General features: G+C 38.1%; 1 protein-coding gene across 1 annotated transcript in view; it reads right to left on the bottom strand.

The window, feature by feature from the left end:
• Positions 1 to 868: 868 nt before the first annotated feature.
• Positions 869 to 12,986, bottom strand: part of syne2a (spectrin repeat containing, nuclear envelope 2a) — a 140,337-nt gene continuing 128,219 nt past the window's right edge. The window contains 11 exon segments of the mRNA XM_073855956.1: positions 869 to 1,860; positions 1,964 to 2,010; positions 4,090 to 4,281; positions 6,916 to 7,044; positions 7,134 to 7,334; positions 7,706 to 7,908; positions 9,854 to 9,980; positions 10,117 to 10,184; positions 11,408 to 11,657; positions 11,760 to 11,954; positions 12,088 to 12,225. Coding sequence (XP_073712057.1) covers positions 1,650 to 1,860; positions 1,964 to 2,010; positions 4,090 to 4,281; positions 6,916 to 7,044; positions 7,134 to 7,334; positions 7,706 to 7,908; positions 9,854 to 9,980; positions 10,117 to 10,184; positions 11,408 to 11,657; positions 11,760 to 11,954; positions 12,088 to 12,225 — 1,761 coding nt within the window. The 3' untranslated portion in view covers positions 869 to 1,649.

A 12,986-nucleotide genomic window follows, 5' to 3' on the forward strand; every position in this document is an offset into this window, starting at 1 on the left:
GGGAACTGTAAGATTTTATATATGAACTGTCCAAAATTATATAATTCGGGATGCTATAAGAACATAAAAACTGTGCCATATAGCAAAATACTAATATGTGGTATTTGTAAAATAGTTAATGACTTATATTTGAACCCATGAGTTAAACCAGAGCAAGATGCCGTGCAAAATGGCCTTACAGCTTACTGCTTTCTTTCGCTGTACCACATTTTAACATCATCATGCTGTTGCTATAGCAACTGATGTAGCTATACCAGATACTGACTATACTGAACAAATAGATTTGGATTATAGTGCACACACCCATTCCTAAAGACTGGAGTTCAAGCTAAAAATGTGCAAAGCCTAGACGTAAGGCTTGTTTTACTTGTAATGCCTTAACTTTTTCTGTCAGAATCAGTAAAAGACAGAAAGACATTATTTAAGAACAGCTGAATGTATGGTTTACGTTTATTTTTAACCAGTAACAATCTTTCTTTCAAGCCTTTTTGCTATAATCTGCCTTTACTGACTGCTTTCGATCACGTAAAGGCCATTTACAAAACATTTGTATATTTTCTATCAATTCATTTATTGATACTGTTCGATATGGCAAGCTCATGACTGTTTAACTGTGAAAACAGAAACATTTTTTGCACTATAATGGTTACTTTTTTTGAAAACCTGACTTGAGAAGCAAAGAGCAGTGAAAATTTTTATGCAGTGCCTACTATAATTATAGTCCATACATTTTAGCTTAATGTTGTTTTACATAAAAGAGGTTGTTAAATTTATAGGAAAATAATGGCATTGGCACATGCAAACAAACAACTCAAGCACAAAAAAGATGTATTATTTACTTTAACACTTTAATAAAAACATTTGTGCATTTATTTAAAGTTATGCGATCTTTGATTTTTTTAAAGCACTGATAACCATTTAAAAACATCTAAGCTAGTAAGAAAATATCATTTGTTATATTTTTTAATCAATGTTTATTTTTCAAACAAGGGATATAAATGCTTGATTTGTGACATTCATTTTCTGTACATTTATGTATGTGTTGTACCTTGCAGTGCATATGTAACTGTTATATTTACACTTGTACGCTTCTGATATGCAGGGATGAATTAAAATTTCTTGTGTACCTGACATTTACTTTTAAAAAATGTTTCTTGTGAAGTTCTTTGGAAAAACAGCTCTTTTGTACATTTCAGAAATGATTTTTTTTGTCAAGTTCAATAATATGCAAGACTTTTAAAATAAGACCACAATGCCTTAATAGCAGGCATCAATTTTGTCACCACTAACTGTGGTTCAGGAACAATCTTGGGCTGTTAAAACAGCACGGTGTACATAATTTCCAATTGCACGTGCTTATAACCTTTAAAATCTTGAAAGCCAGCTGAGACGAAAGAAAAAAACTGACTTTTTAACTTTTACAATAATTAACATCTTCAGTGTGTCTGACATAGGCATAGGAACAAATAAAGTTTGAATCGCATCCAACTCTTTTAACTTTTAAAGAAAATCAACAAAAATACTCAGTAGTATGGCTGATTGGGGAATAAATATTATAAAATCAATTCTATAAATATAAGCATTAAAAATATTGCTTGGAAAAAAGTGAGGTATGCCTCCACGCACTGAATCAGTTTGGAGTCGATGGCTCATGTCGGTGGAGGGCCGTTGGTGTAGTGTAACATGGGATGGAACGAGCGGGCGAAATTGTTGGAATGAGTGCAGCTGGAGTCGTCTTCAGGAAGAGGGACCAGGCAGGCCAAAACCAGCACAAGGAGAAAGAGGATATGCAGGGGGAAAGCGGCTCGCAAGACCCGATAAAAGAATGAACGCTGGGGTGACGCTTCACGCTTCGCTGACCTGTAACGGAACAAACAAAATATTGGTTTACAGCTGCTATCTAGTTGTTTATCCACGTAAATATTTGCAAACTAATGCGAGTACAAATGTGTGTAATGTGTACCTAGAGCGGTCCGAGGATTTGGGGTCTGGTGTAGCAGTCGAGGACTCCTGTAAAAACACAACAGGTAAGTTTGGCACTCAACAGCACTTGGAGACAGTGCCGTCCAACAGGCAATACAGGCGATTGAAAGACGAGGGCCCTCCATGCGTAAAAAACATTTTGTAATTGCACAAATCTCAGCAGGCAGTATGCCCTGCATGCGCATGGACGTTATTGATTAAAATAGGGATCGCAAAGATGGGAGGTGAAAAAACAGACAGGAAAAATTCCCCACATAACAATCTACAGTAAAATGATAATAAATACAAAACCTTAGTATAAGCAAAGACATAAAACATTACAAAATAAGAACAGAGTGGGCTAATTTGCATAGCGTTAATTCCGCGATAGCTTGCGGAGGTGTGTCTCATTGCGCATGCTTGGAAATGAAACGTTTTGGATTATGGGTAATGTAGTATTGTATAACAACGCAATGTTTACGTTACATATTTCAATAAAGATAAAAACAAGACTTATTTTAGTGAGGTTTCCGTGGTTTGGCAAAATATGGCAATAAAACGATACCTTTTAGGAGCTGAAGAGAAAAAGAGAAAAGCAGAGAAAGAAAAGCAATCACAAGGTAAAAGTGGGCCTATTTTTGCTTTACATTGTTTAATGCCTATGCAAATTTAAAAACATTAGAAAAATGTCCATCACCCTTTCTAAATTAACCAACATGAAAAAGACTATTATACTATATCATTTACAGCAGTAAACTGTATAGTAAAATTCTTAGATACTAAAAATATACTATAGTAGGGTTCAAAAACAGTATGCAGTATCACCCTATAGCAATTATTTTGTATTATACCACGGGTCTGTTGAATGCTGCATTCTGATTGGCTGAGAAATGTTCTATGGGTGTTGATTATTTTTCTGTAAACCGCACACCTAACTTTTCAAATGTCTTAAAAATAGGCACCAGAGCAATGTTTGTGGTAACCGTGGTATAAGCGGAATAATTGACTCCGGTCCTTTGAATTATAATGGTGTGCATTATTTTCTTATAATTCAATGGCCTGTCGTCAATTATTCCTTACTTAATATCCATGATATTTGTGTTGATACATACAGTACTGTAGTTCTGTCGCACTACAGTTGTTGCACTAACAACATTGCTTAAAGGTGCAGTGTGTAAATTTTCGCGGCATCTAGTGGTCAGGTTGCGAATTGCAACCAACGACTCCGTGCTCACTGCTCACCCCTCACTTTTGCAACGCATAGAGAAGCTACGGTAGTCGCCATCGGAAAAACATGTCTTAGTCGGAGACAACTTAGTAAAAATGTTTGTCCGTTAAGGGCTTCTGTAGAAACATGGTGGCACAAAATGGCGACTTCCATGTAAGGTGACCCTCATGTATGTAAATAAAAATGTCTCATTCTAAGGTAATAAAAACATAACGGTTCATTATAAAAAGGTCTTTATACACCCCTGATAATATAGTTTTGTATATTATTTTGCATTTCTGTCAAGAGATCTTTCTAAAAACTACACACTGCACCTTTAATATGTTGCACTTAATAAAACTTCTACACTTAAATATATGCATTTTAATTTTTAATTTAACTTTTTAATTTTAAAGTCTCCCCTAGGGCCCCATAACCCCAAGGGCCGGCCCTGATTGGAGGTAATTTAAGCAATTACACCATAAATTCACAGGCATAATGATTTTTTATGATAGCTACCAGCAACATTCGTGTTAACGTTTAAGCTACAACATACAGTACAGACGGTACAGATCCCCAAATAAAGAAATATTCACCCCAGATCAACATGTCTACACAATAAGTACATTATATCAAAATCTTATTTCTTATATAAGTTTACAATAGTTAAAAAAAACGCAGTTCAGTTGCGCAATTTTGTTGTAAAGTAAAATTATGGTGTGTAGGAATTTGAATGGAAAAGAAAAATGCCTCTATGGACATAAAACCATCAAGGTTTGAGTAAATCCTCAAGGTTGTAATAAAATTGAACTTTTAATTTACAACAACATTGGCAGAGAAATAGCAACCATAAACTATCGAGAAGAGGGAGGTGCCCTTTTAATTTGCACTTTTTAATGTTTTCTGCAGAATGCTCTTACCAATCTCTCCTCAATATGCTGGAGATCCTGATTGACCTGACGTGACAGTAGACGCATTTTGCTTCCAATGACGTGAAGTTTTTCTCTGGCTTCAGTGTTTTCCTCTTCTCCTGTATTTGGGAGCAGTTCGGATGCGATCGTCTGGAGGGTGCTCACTTGCTTCTGCTTGCCCTCCAGCTCCTCTGCCAGAACCTGCCACCAGGAGGTGCAACACATTACACATCACCACTACATAGGGAATAGAGACTAAACAGAGATGTAGGCCATGCCTGATCTGTCTTGTGGATGGAGATCAAGTGGATCCAGGGAACTACACTAACCTTTTCCACTGGTGGCACTTGAGCTACCAACTTTTTCAGTTACTGGCGCAAAATATGATTTGGTCGCACATATTTTTTTCAAGTTATATTAAGGCGCTCTGGTTAATAATGAACAATAATGAAACTGTATTGCATACAGATATGTTTTTTATTTTACTTGCCATCTTTTAAACCACATGCCGCCTTGTTTTCTTAAACGTTGCAGTGTTTCTCACAGATCTGAAATTTACTTGGTGGTGGTAACCGGTAAAAAGGGCAATCATTACCCACTGACAAATAATGGTCTACTATACATGTGACGAAGAACTAATAATGTGTGACACAACACAATACTTTGATTTATTGAAAATTAATATTAATTTCACATTATATTTCATTAATCTAAACACTCCAAACTTTCTTTGCCATTAACAAAGCTGACACTGTTTGTCAAAGCACCACGAAAACACTTACTGTTTTTGCACTGATATATGAAGCAATTAGACCCCTTTTATCAAACTCAATATAATACAATACTATGTATAGTATAATAATAGACAGTGCAGGTCTATAGATTATAAATGTGACTGATGTTATGACTGATGTTATAATGGTAATAATTTCTATTAAATAGGCACTTTTACTGCTTCTGCTCTATCTTTCTATTTCTCTCTTGCCGATTTAAAAAGCTTAATCCACTTATTATTTCAATAATATCATTCCACTTATTTTATTTTCAAATCTACTTGCTGTCCCGGTGACAAACTTTACATTGCTTTGCTCGTTTAGTGCAATGGGCTTGACATTAGCACTGTTTTTTGCTACAATCTGTGCAAACTTAATATGGATATGGTTTTAGAAAATATATGGTTTATTAATAATAAGATTATTAAAAACATGTGAGAAAGAAAACGCAGCGCGTGGTCGTAACAAGAACCATCGCCATAGAAACCGAAGGCACGCTAAACTGCACTCGAGCTTTAGCGCGGTAGCGCTCATGGCCGTTTTCCGATCGACTCGGGTTATAAACTCAATATTAATCAGACTTGGGACCCAAAGTAATTAAACTAGGACCTAACCGGACCCGACAGACCATTTAAAATATAAACCCGGAACCATACGGGTCCCGCGTCCTCAGTGAAGAAAGACCTCTGCTCAAGTTCAGAAACATGGAAGACACTGAGCTTGCGTCGCGTCGCACCCAATTCATTGAGAAACAGCTGAGCACGCAAACGCACACTGATAGGGAGAGACACGACGTGCTTTCACGCAAAATGAAGCCAACGTGTTGATGGCTCAGAGCACGTTATAAAACGTATTCTTAAAATCCACATTTATGTTTTAATAAATGCTCATAGTAAATCATAGCATATTGTCTAAAACATTAGGTAGCACATTTGCGACCCATTAAAAATTAGGGTCGCAACGGCAGTTCAAAAGGTCGCATATGCGACCATTTTGGTCGCAGTGTAGCTCCCTGGGATCAAGTATATTTTTCCGGTTTATTTAAAGACGCAATCTGCAACTTTTGCCTCTATATCGCTCTTTACCAAACAAAATCAAAAAATTTAAGGCTATTTTACATACTTAACTTTGATTGAAGTTTATTTAACAAAGTTCGGGAGGAACATGGTCATGTAATCCAACCAATCAGTGTGAAGAGATCTCTATATATTCCTGTCCCTCACCTCTGTCCCAGTTTTTGCAGCATCCCTTCTACACCCCATCACCTCACTGTCAGCGACAGTAGTATATCTATCCCAGTTAAAGGGACACTCCACTTTTTTTAAAAAATATGACCATTTTCGAGCTCCCCTAGAGTTAAACATTTGATTCTTATCGTTTTGGAATCCATTCAGCCGATCTCCGGGTCTGGCGGTACCACTTTTAGCATAGCTTAGCATAATCCATTGAATCTGATTAGACCATTAGCATTGTGCTAAAAAATAACCAAAGAGTTTGAATGTTTTTCCTATTTTCGGACAGTGCGTCGGTCTTAGTACACGATGTAACTACAGAAGAGTCAAGTTTTAAATAGGAAAAATATCGTAACTCTTTGGGTTTTTTTTAGCGTGATGCTAATGGTCTATCAGATTCAATGGATTATGCTAAGCTATGCTAAAAGTGGTACTTCCAGACCCGGAGATCAGGTGAATGGATTCCAAAACGGTAAAAATTAAATGTTTAACTCTAGGGGTGCTCGAAAATATTTTCAAAAAAAGTGGAATGTCCCTTTAAGGGCCCCGTACTCTGGGTTTGGGTAGAAGGCCAAATATGTTTTATCTCATTCCCTATTGATTGCATGTTAATGCGCACTTGTGAAAAGGGTTAAAGTCAAATGATGTCACTTCCCGTGACATCATGCCCGACACCTTATAAATAATGACTATATAATGGTGCTTTATAAACATAATAAAGCACCATACTGTACCTACAAAACCAGCCAAGCTGTCATTATTTATGGAAATCAATTAATGCTATAAAAGATCTCCCAAAAATGGGAAGGGGTAAAAATCCCCTGGCTCACCTTCAAAGCGCTCCTGTGTTCTTGAAGCACGGACGGCTGCACAGACGGGTCGTCCATGTTAACTGTGTAACGTCTGCTGTCTGCGTGGGCCAGCCATAACAGCAGAGACTGTACCATCTCATGATACTCCTGTACGAGTGCAGAGGTTAAAAACAGGTCAATCAGACAGCTCTAAACCAATGGTTTTCTTTTTCGTTTATGTTCTGAATAAAACTGACCTGACAGCGTATGAGGTTATTACGTAAACTGCCCTCCCATCCCTCAAGGCTGTCACAGGCCTCTGTCCAGTGGCGGTTCATGTTGCGCAGACCCTCCTGAAGCTCCTGTGTATCTCCACTTGACTCCTGCTGGAGTTCTCGACCACCCAGATTCAGAGACAGCATCATGGCCTTATAGCGGGCGAATGCCTTTTGCATTTCCTGTGTCAAAATCACAAGACGTTAACTTTAAATCGGTCACTATAGATTTGTTTATATCACTATTGTTTAGTTTCTAGAACAACTGTGCACCTTCAGTAATATTTTATTAAACAGCATAAACAGACACATTTGTATAAATGGCACATCCAGAATGTATTTCATCTACTTATATAAATGTATAGGTTTTTATAAAACGGTTAGTTCCAATCCTTGATTCTGATTGGTCAATAGACGCTTCGCGTCGTGCCTAACAACGCCCTTCAGCCGTTACTTATTCACGATACAGCACAGCCTCTCGTACCTTATTGCTTACTTATATATGATCAAATGCTGTTATAGTAGTGTCAGACTAATAGTGCTGTACTGCTCACTTTAAGCTCTTTGACTCGTGTTTCTAACATCTCCACTGTGGCTGAAGTCTCAGGCCTCTGAAGTCTCTTCAGCTCAGGTCTGACACGCTCCAACCAGGAAGTGATGTCATGCAGGTCAGAGGTCAGCTGATGGGGGTCTCTGCTGCTACACTGCTCTTTGCTCACTGCCCGTGCTTGCAGGAATTCCCAGCGCTCGATCACTCCTGTGAAGAACATTTAAACATAATGTACATTACATGTGTGCAATGATACATTTATTCATTCATATATTCATCTATCCATCCTGATACTACATTTATCCATCCATATTTTTATGAATACAGTTTGGATGAATAGATAAGTGAATGTGTTGTGGGTTTGATCCTTTTTGGATAAAAAATGTGATGTAAAGGTGCGAAGGGCAAAAACTAATGCAAGGTTAGTTGTAACACGGACTGTTTACATTGTTGCACAAGGTTGAGTGTTTAGTTTTTACGGTATTTTTTCACGCTGCCAAAAGACGATCTCCCGCAAATTATTGAAAACGTATCATGTTTTTCCAGAGAGTTATTGATGAAAGAGGGTTTTGGTGGCATGTAAGTAAATTACAACTAACCCCCTGTCTGTTACAATTAACCCCACCTATGGGGTAAGTTGTAACGTTTGCACTTCTGTCACGTTTAGTGTAATTGTCCAAGAATGGTAAATACTAGAAACAAACTTCAAATGTTCATTTGTAGCAGAGATGTGTGTTGCTTGTATAAAAATATAATTAATCAAACTCAAATATTTTTTGAATGACTGAGCCAAAACCCAAAAAGCGTTAAGTTGTGCTCTCCCCTACATGTAAATATTTTGTACTGTAAATATATATATAAAAACTTTTATTTTTGTGAGTAGATGCAGTTGCTAAGGACTTCATTTAGACAACTTGGTTATTTTCTCAATATTTAGATTTTTTGCACCCTCAGATTTTCAAATAGTTGTATCTCAACCAAATATTTTCCTATCCTAAAAACATACATCAATAGAAAGCTGTTTTATTCAGATGATGTATGATGTCACATATACATAAATGAATGGATAAATATGGACAAATGGACATTTATATTTATATAAAAATATATGGGTGGATGGATAAAAGTATTTATTTACACATACATTTATCCATCCATCCATCTATCCATCCATCCACTACTGTAGTAAATAGCTATAGCATCTATTTACCCATCAATACATATTGTGTTATCCATCTTTATGCATTAAAGCAACACGCCCACATTTTGGGAATTTAGCTTATTCACCGTATCCCCCAGAGTTAGATAAGTCCATACATACCTCTCTCATCTCCGTGCGTGCTGTAACTCTGTCTGACGCAGCCCCCGCTAGCTTAGCTTAGCACAAAGACTGGAAATGCATGGCTCCAGCTAGTATACTGCTCCCAATAAGTGACAAAATAACGCGATCATTTTCCTATTTATGTGTTGTGATTTGTATAGTCAAACCGTGTACAAATAACAAGGTGATATGAGACACAGCGATCTTTTAACAGTATACATACTGAGAACTATATTCTCTGAAGACGAAGCACTGCCGCATGGGCGGAGTGATTTGCACAACTCTGACCGAATTCTCTGCTCCTCACCAGTGGCTTCTCGTGTGCTGCGAGCAGATCACTCCGCCCATGCGGCAGTGCTTCGTCTTCAGAGAATATAGTTCTCAGTATGTATACTGTTAAAAGATCGCTGTGTCTCATATCACCTTGTTATTTGTACACGGTTTGACTATACAAATCACAACACATAAATAGGAAAATGATCGCGTTATTTTGTCACTTATTGGGAGCAGTATACTAGCTGGAGCCATGCATTTCCAGTCTTTGTGCTAAGCTAAGCTAGCGGGGGCTGCGTCAGACAGAGTTACAGCACGCACGGAGATGAGAGAGGTATGTATGGACTTATCTAACTCTGGGGGATACGGTGAATAAGCTAAATTCCCAAAATGTGGGCGTGTTCCTTTAAAGCTTTTGAAATAGCCCATCAAGGACGGTACAAGTTGCCTGCCTCTATATGCAATCTGCATCACTGTTTACCCCTTTAAGTTTTATTATACTACTAACATCAAGACTTTATATTCTCAGGTGTATGTGCGCAGACAAAGTCTCTCTACCTGATTGTTTATCTGCAGTGGTTATGCCAGTAAGGCCTTGTTCTTCTTGCTGTTCCTCATCATCCAGGATCATAGAAACTCTATGTACACTCTTAATACTGCCGCTGCACTCTGACATCAGCTGGACCTGTAGATTACACACACACACACACACACACACACACACACACACACACACACACACACACACACACACTCCATTACATTCAGCCTTTAATATCCACGTATGGCATGAAAAGAAGGACTTAAAGTTATATACTCACATAGCCTTGTTTATAAGGTGTGCTGGTGTCTGAAGGTGAAGAGGTCTCTATCTTGTGCCAATTTTGTCCTGTGAGTGAATGACAGGGAGGTTAACCGAGAGATTACTATACATAAGTTACATACAGTAAAATGATTCAAAGCTTCATTATCTCAAAACGTAAATTGAATCCACAAGCACCATGCTATTGAAACCCTACAGAAACCCTTTAAAAGGGACATATCATGAAAATCTGACTTTTCCATGTTTAAGTGCTATAATTGGGTCACCCAGTACTGAAAATGTTGAAAGGAAAACCCAGTAACTTAGTTTTGATAAACCATTCTCTGCATGTGAAAAAATAGGTAATTGAATTTTGGCTCCCCTTGTGATGTCAGAAGGGAATATTATTATAATAATATTGCCCCTTTATCTGCACTATCCAACCACTGCACTGCCATTTAGTGCAGAGAGTGAGAGAAATAATTGACAATTGTAACAAACCACCCTTATGGCGATAAGTGTTTGCATTAAAAAGGACACACCCAAAACGGCACATTTTTGTGTTATAATAAATTATCTATATGGAATTTTGAGCTAAAAACTCTCTTATGTACTCACAAATGATTTTACATCTTAAAAGAGTCTTGTGAAATGTCCCCTTTAAAACTAAAGTATCCCTGCTGGGTTTTCATTTTTATACACTAACATACTATTAGGACAAGCATAGGGTGCGCATTTTAAATAAATGAATAGTATTATTTTACACGTGAGCATGTGTAGGGAGATGAAGAGGTGCACCGAGCTCAAAAATTGTTTCCTTCCCTCCCTGAGAGCCAGACATGGCCGGCTCTCAGCTCCCCTTTAACCAACAAAGCCTCCCCACAGAACCAATGCTTTTAGGATAAGAACACAGAGCAGAGCAAAGTGAGGAAATGACGTTTAGATCCTTTGATTTAAGTGAGTGAGAAAGAGTGGTACGGGGACCAAAAAAAGGTATAAGTACCTTTTGCACTCAATCCAAACTGAAAGAGCATTATAGGAAAATTTTGGGCTTTTGTGACCTCTACACAAAGAGGGAGAAAAGTGTAATGGGCGTTCTAGACATCAGGAGGTCTTAGTTCAAGATGTTGGTTAGATATTTAGACTTCCTGTCTAAGTGGGCACATCTTAGCCAGAACAAGTTAAGTGGATCAGATTTATGCCAAACCCACTGTTAAAGGTCTGGCTATGCAGGACTAGCTGAGACCCAGTAGGGATGCTGTCTGCAACGCTGAGTCACAGCTTCGGTAATGGACAAGTGCTTAATTTACCTGAAAGTGCAGAGAAGAAGGCAGCATCATCCTCCTCCTCATCATGTGAAGAAGAGCCACCCACGTCTCCGGTGTGGTCCCACTCCAAAGGAATTGACTCTACACTGACGGGGGTTTCACGACCAGAGCACTCCTGAGGTGGGGATAAAAGGGACATGGAGGGCTGGCTGGAGGATAGCGTCTCACGGCTGGTACTCCGTGTTTCTACAGAAGTCTCGACGTCTACGATCTCTGGTTGCTCTTGCAATACCTGTTACAAGGAAACGTTGTCATTTTAACTATTATAACACAATTTTAGCAGGAAGTACCTAGAAAAAGTAAAGAAAAATTAAAAAATTGAAGTTCAAGGTACCGGACGGAGGCTTGTGAGTTGCTGGTGGAATCGAGCAACTCTGCCGAACACCTCCTGACAGTATGTGTGAAGTTCCTCCAACTCATCTTCAATGACAACAGCATCTTGATAACAGCTTTTCTGAATCAGACCCTCTCCATACACTATTAGAGCGTCAATCCTGTTGGTATTCAGACTGATCTCCTTCTTGAAACTCTGGAGAGCGAGACACTCAGGTTCAATTTAATTTAATCTAACAAGTAGAACTAGTAAACAAAAAAGACCTAGTCTGTCTCAAACTATAAGGCTTCTCACTTAAATAATGCATATACAAAGCTTGCTTTCTTACCTTTAGTCGTTTCATTGTCTCATGGCGGTCACGTTCAGAGAAGTGCTCCACATTGTTCATCTGAAGGTCTATCTCAGTAAGCCAAACCAGGAGGCTGTCACGGGTTCCTTCAAACTCATCTCTCTGGCTTATAAAATGCTGAATGACAGACAAATAGAAAAAGTGTGAAAAATGACAAAATAATTAAAGGCGACATATCATGAAAATCTGACTTTTTCCGAAGAAGTCCCCAGTGCTTCTATCAACCTAGAAAATGTGAAAAAGATCAACCCAGTAACTTAGTTTTGGTAAACCATTCTCTAAAAGCACATGAAAAAATAGGTCATTGAAAACTTGCTCCCCTTATGATGTCAGAAGGGGATAATACCGCCCCTTAATCTGCACTATCCAACCACGGCACTGCCATTTAGTGCAGAGATCAGCTCATTTGCATTTAAAAGGACACACCCAAAGTGGCAAATTTTTGCTCACACCTACAAAGTGTCAATTTTACATGCTATAATACATGATGTAAGGGATAATCCACGGCTAGCCATGCATTAAAGGATTTTAAAGGGACCATGGCATGAAAATCTGACTTTTTTATGTTTAAGTGCTATGATTGGGTCCCCAGTGCTTCTATCAACCTAGAAAATGTGAAAAAGATCAACCCAGTAACTTAGTTCTGGTAAACCATTATCTACAAGCACATGAAAAAATAGGTTGTTAAAATGTGGTTCTCCTAATGATGTCATAAGGAGCTCTTATTATAATAATACCACCCCTTAATCTGCACTATCCAACCAAAGCACAGCCATTTAGTGAGTTTTAATTGCAACAAACCACCATCATTGTGATCAGTGTTTGAATTTGTCAGCTCATTTGCATTTTAAAGGACACACCCAAAACGGCACATTTTT

This window comes from Misgurnus anguillicaudatus, chromosome 18 (assembly GCF_027580225.2).
Source record: "Misgurnus anguillicaudatus chromosome 18, ASM2758022v2, whole genome shotgun sequence".
Taxonomy (NCBI): domain Eukaryota; kingdom Metazoa; phylum Chordata; class Actinopteri; order Cypriniformes; family Cobitidae; genus Misgurnus; species Misgurnus anguillicaudatus.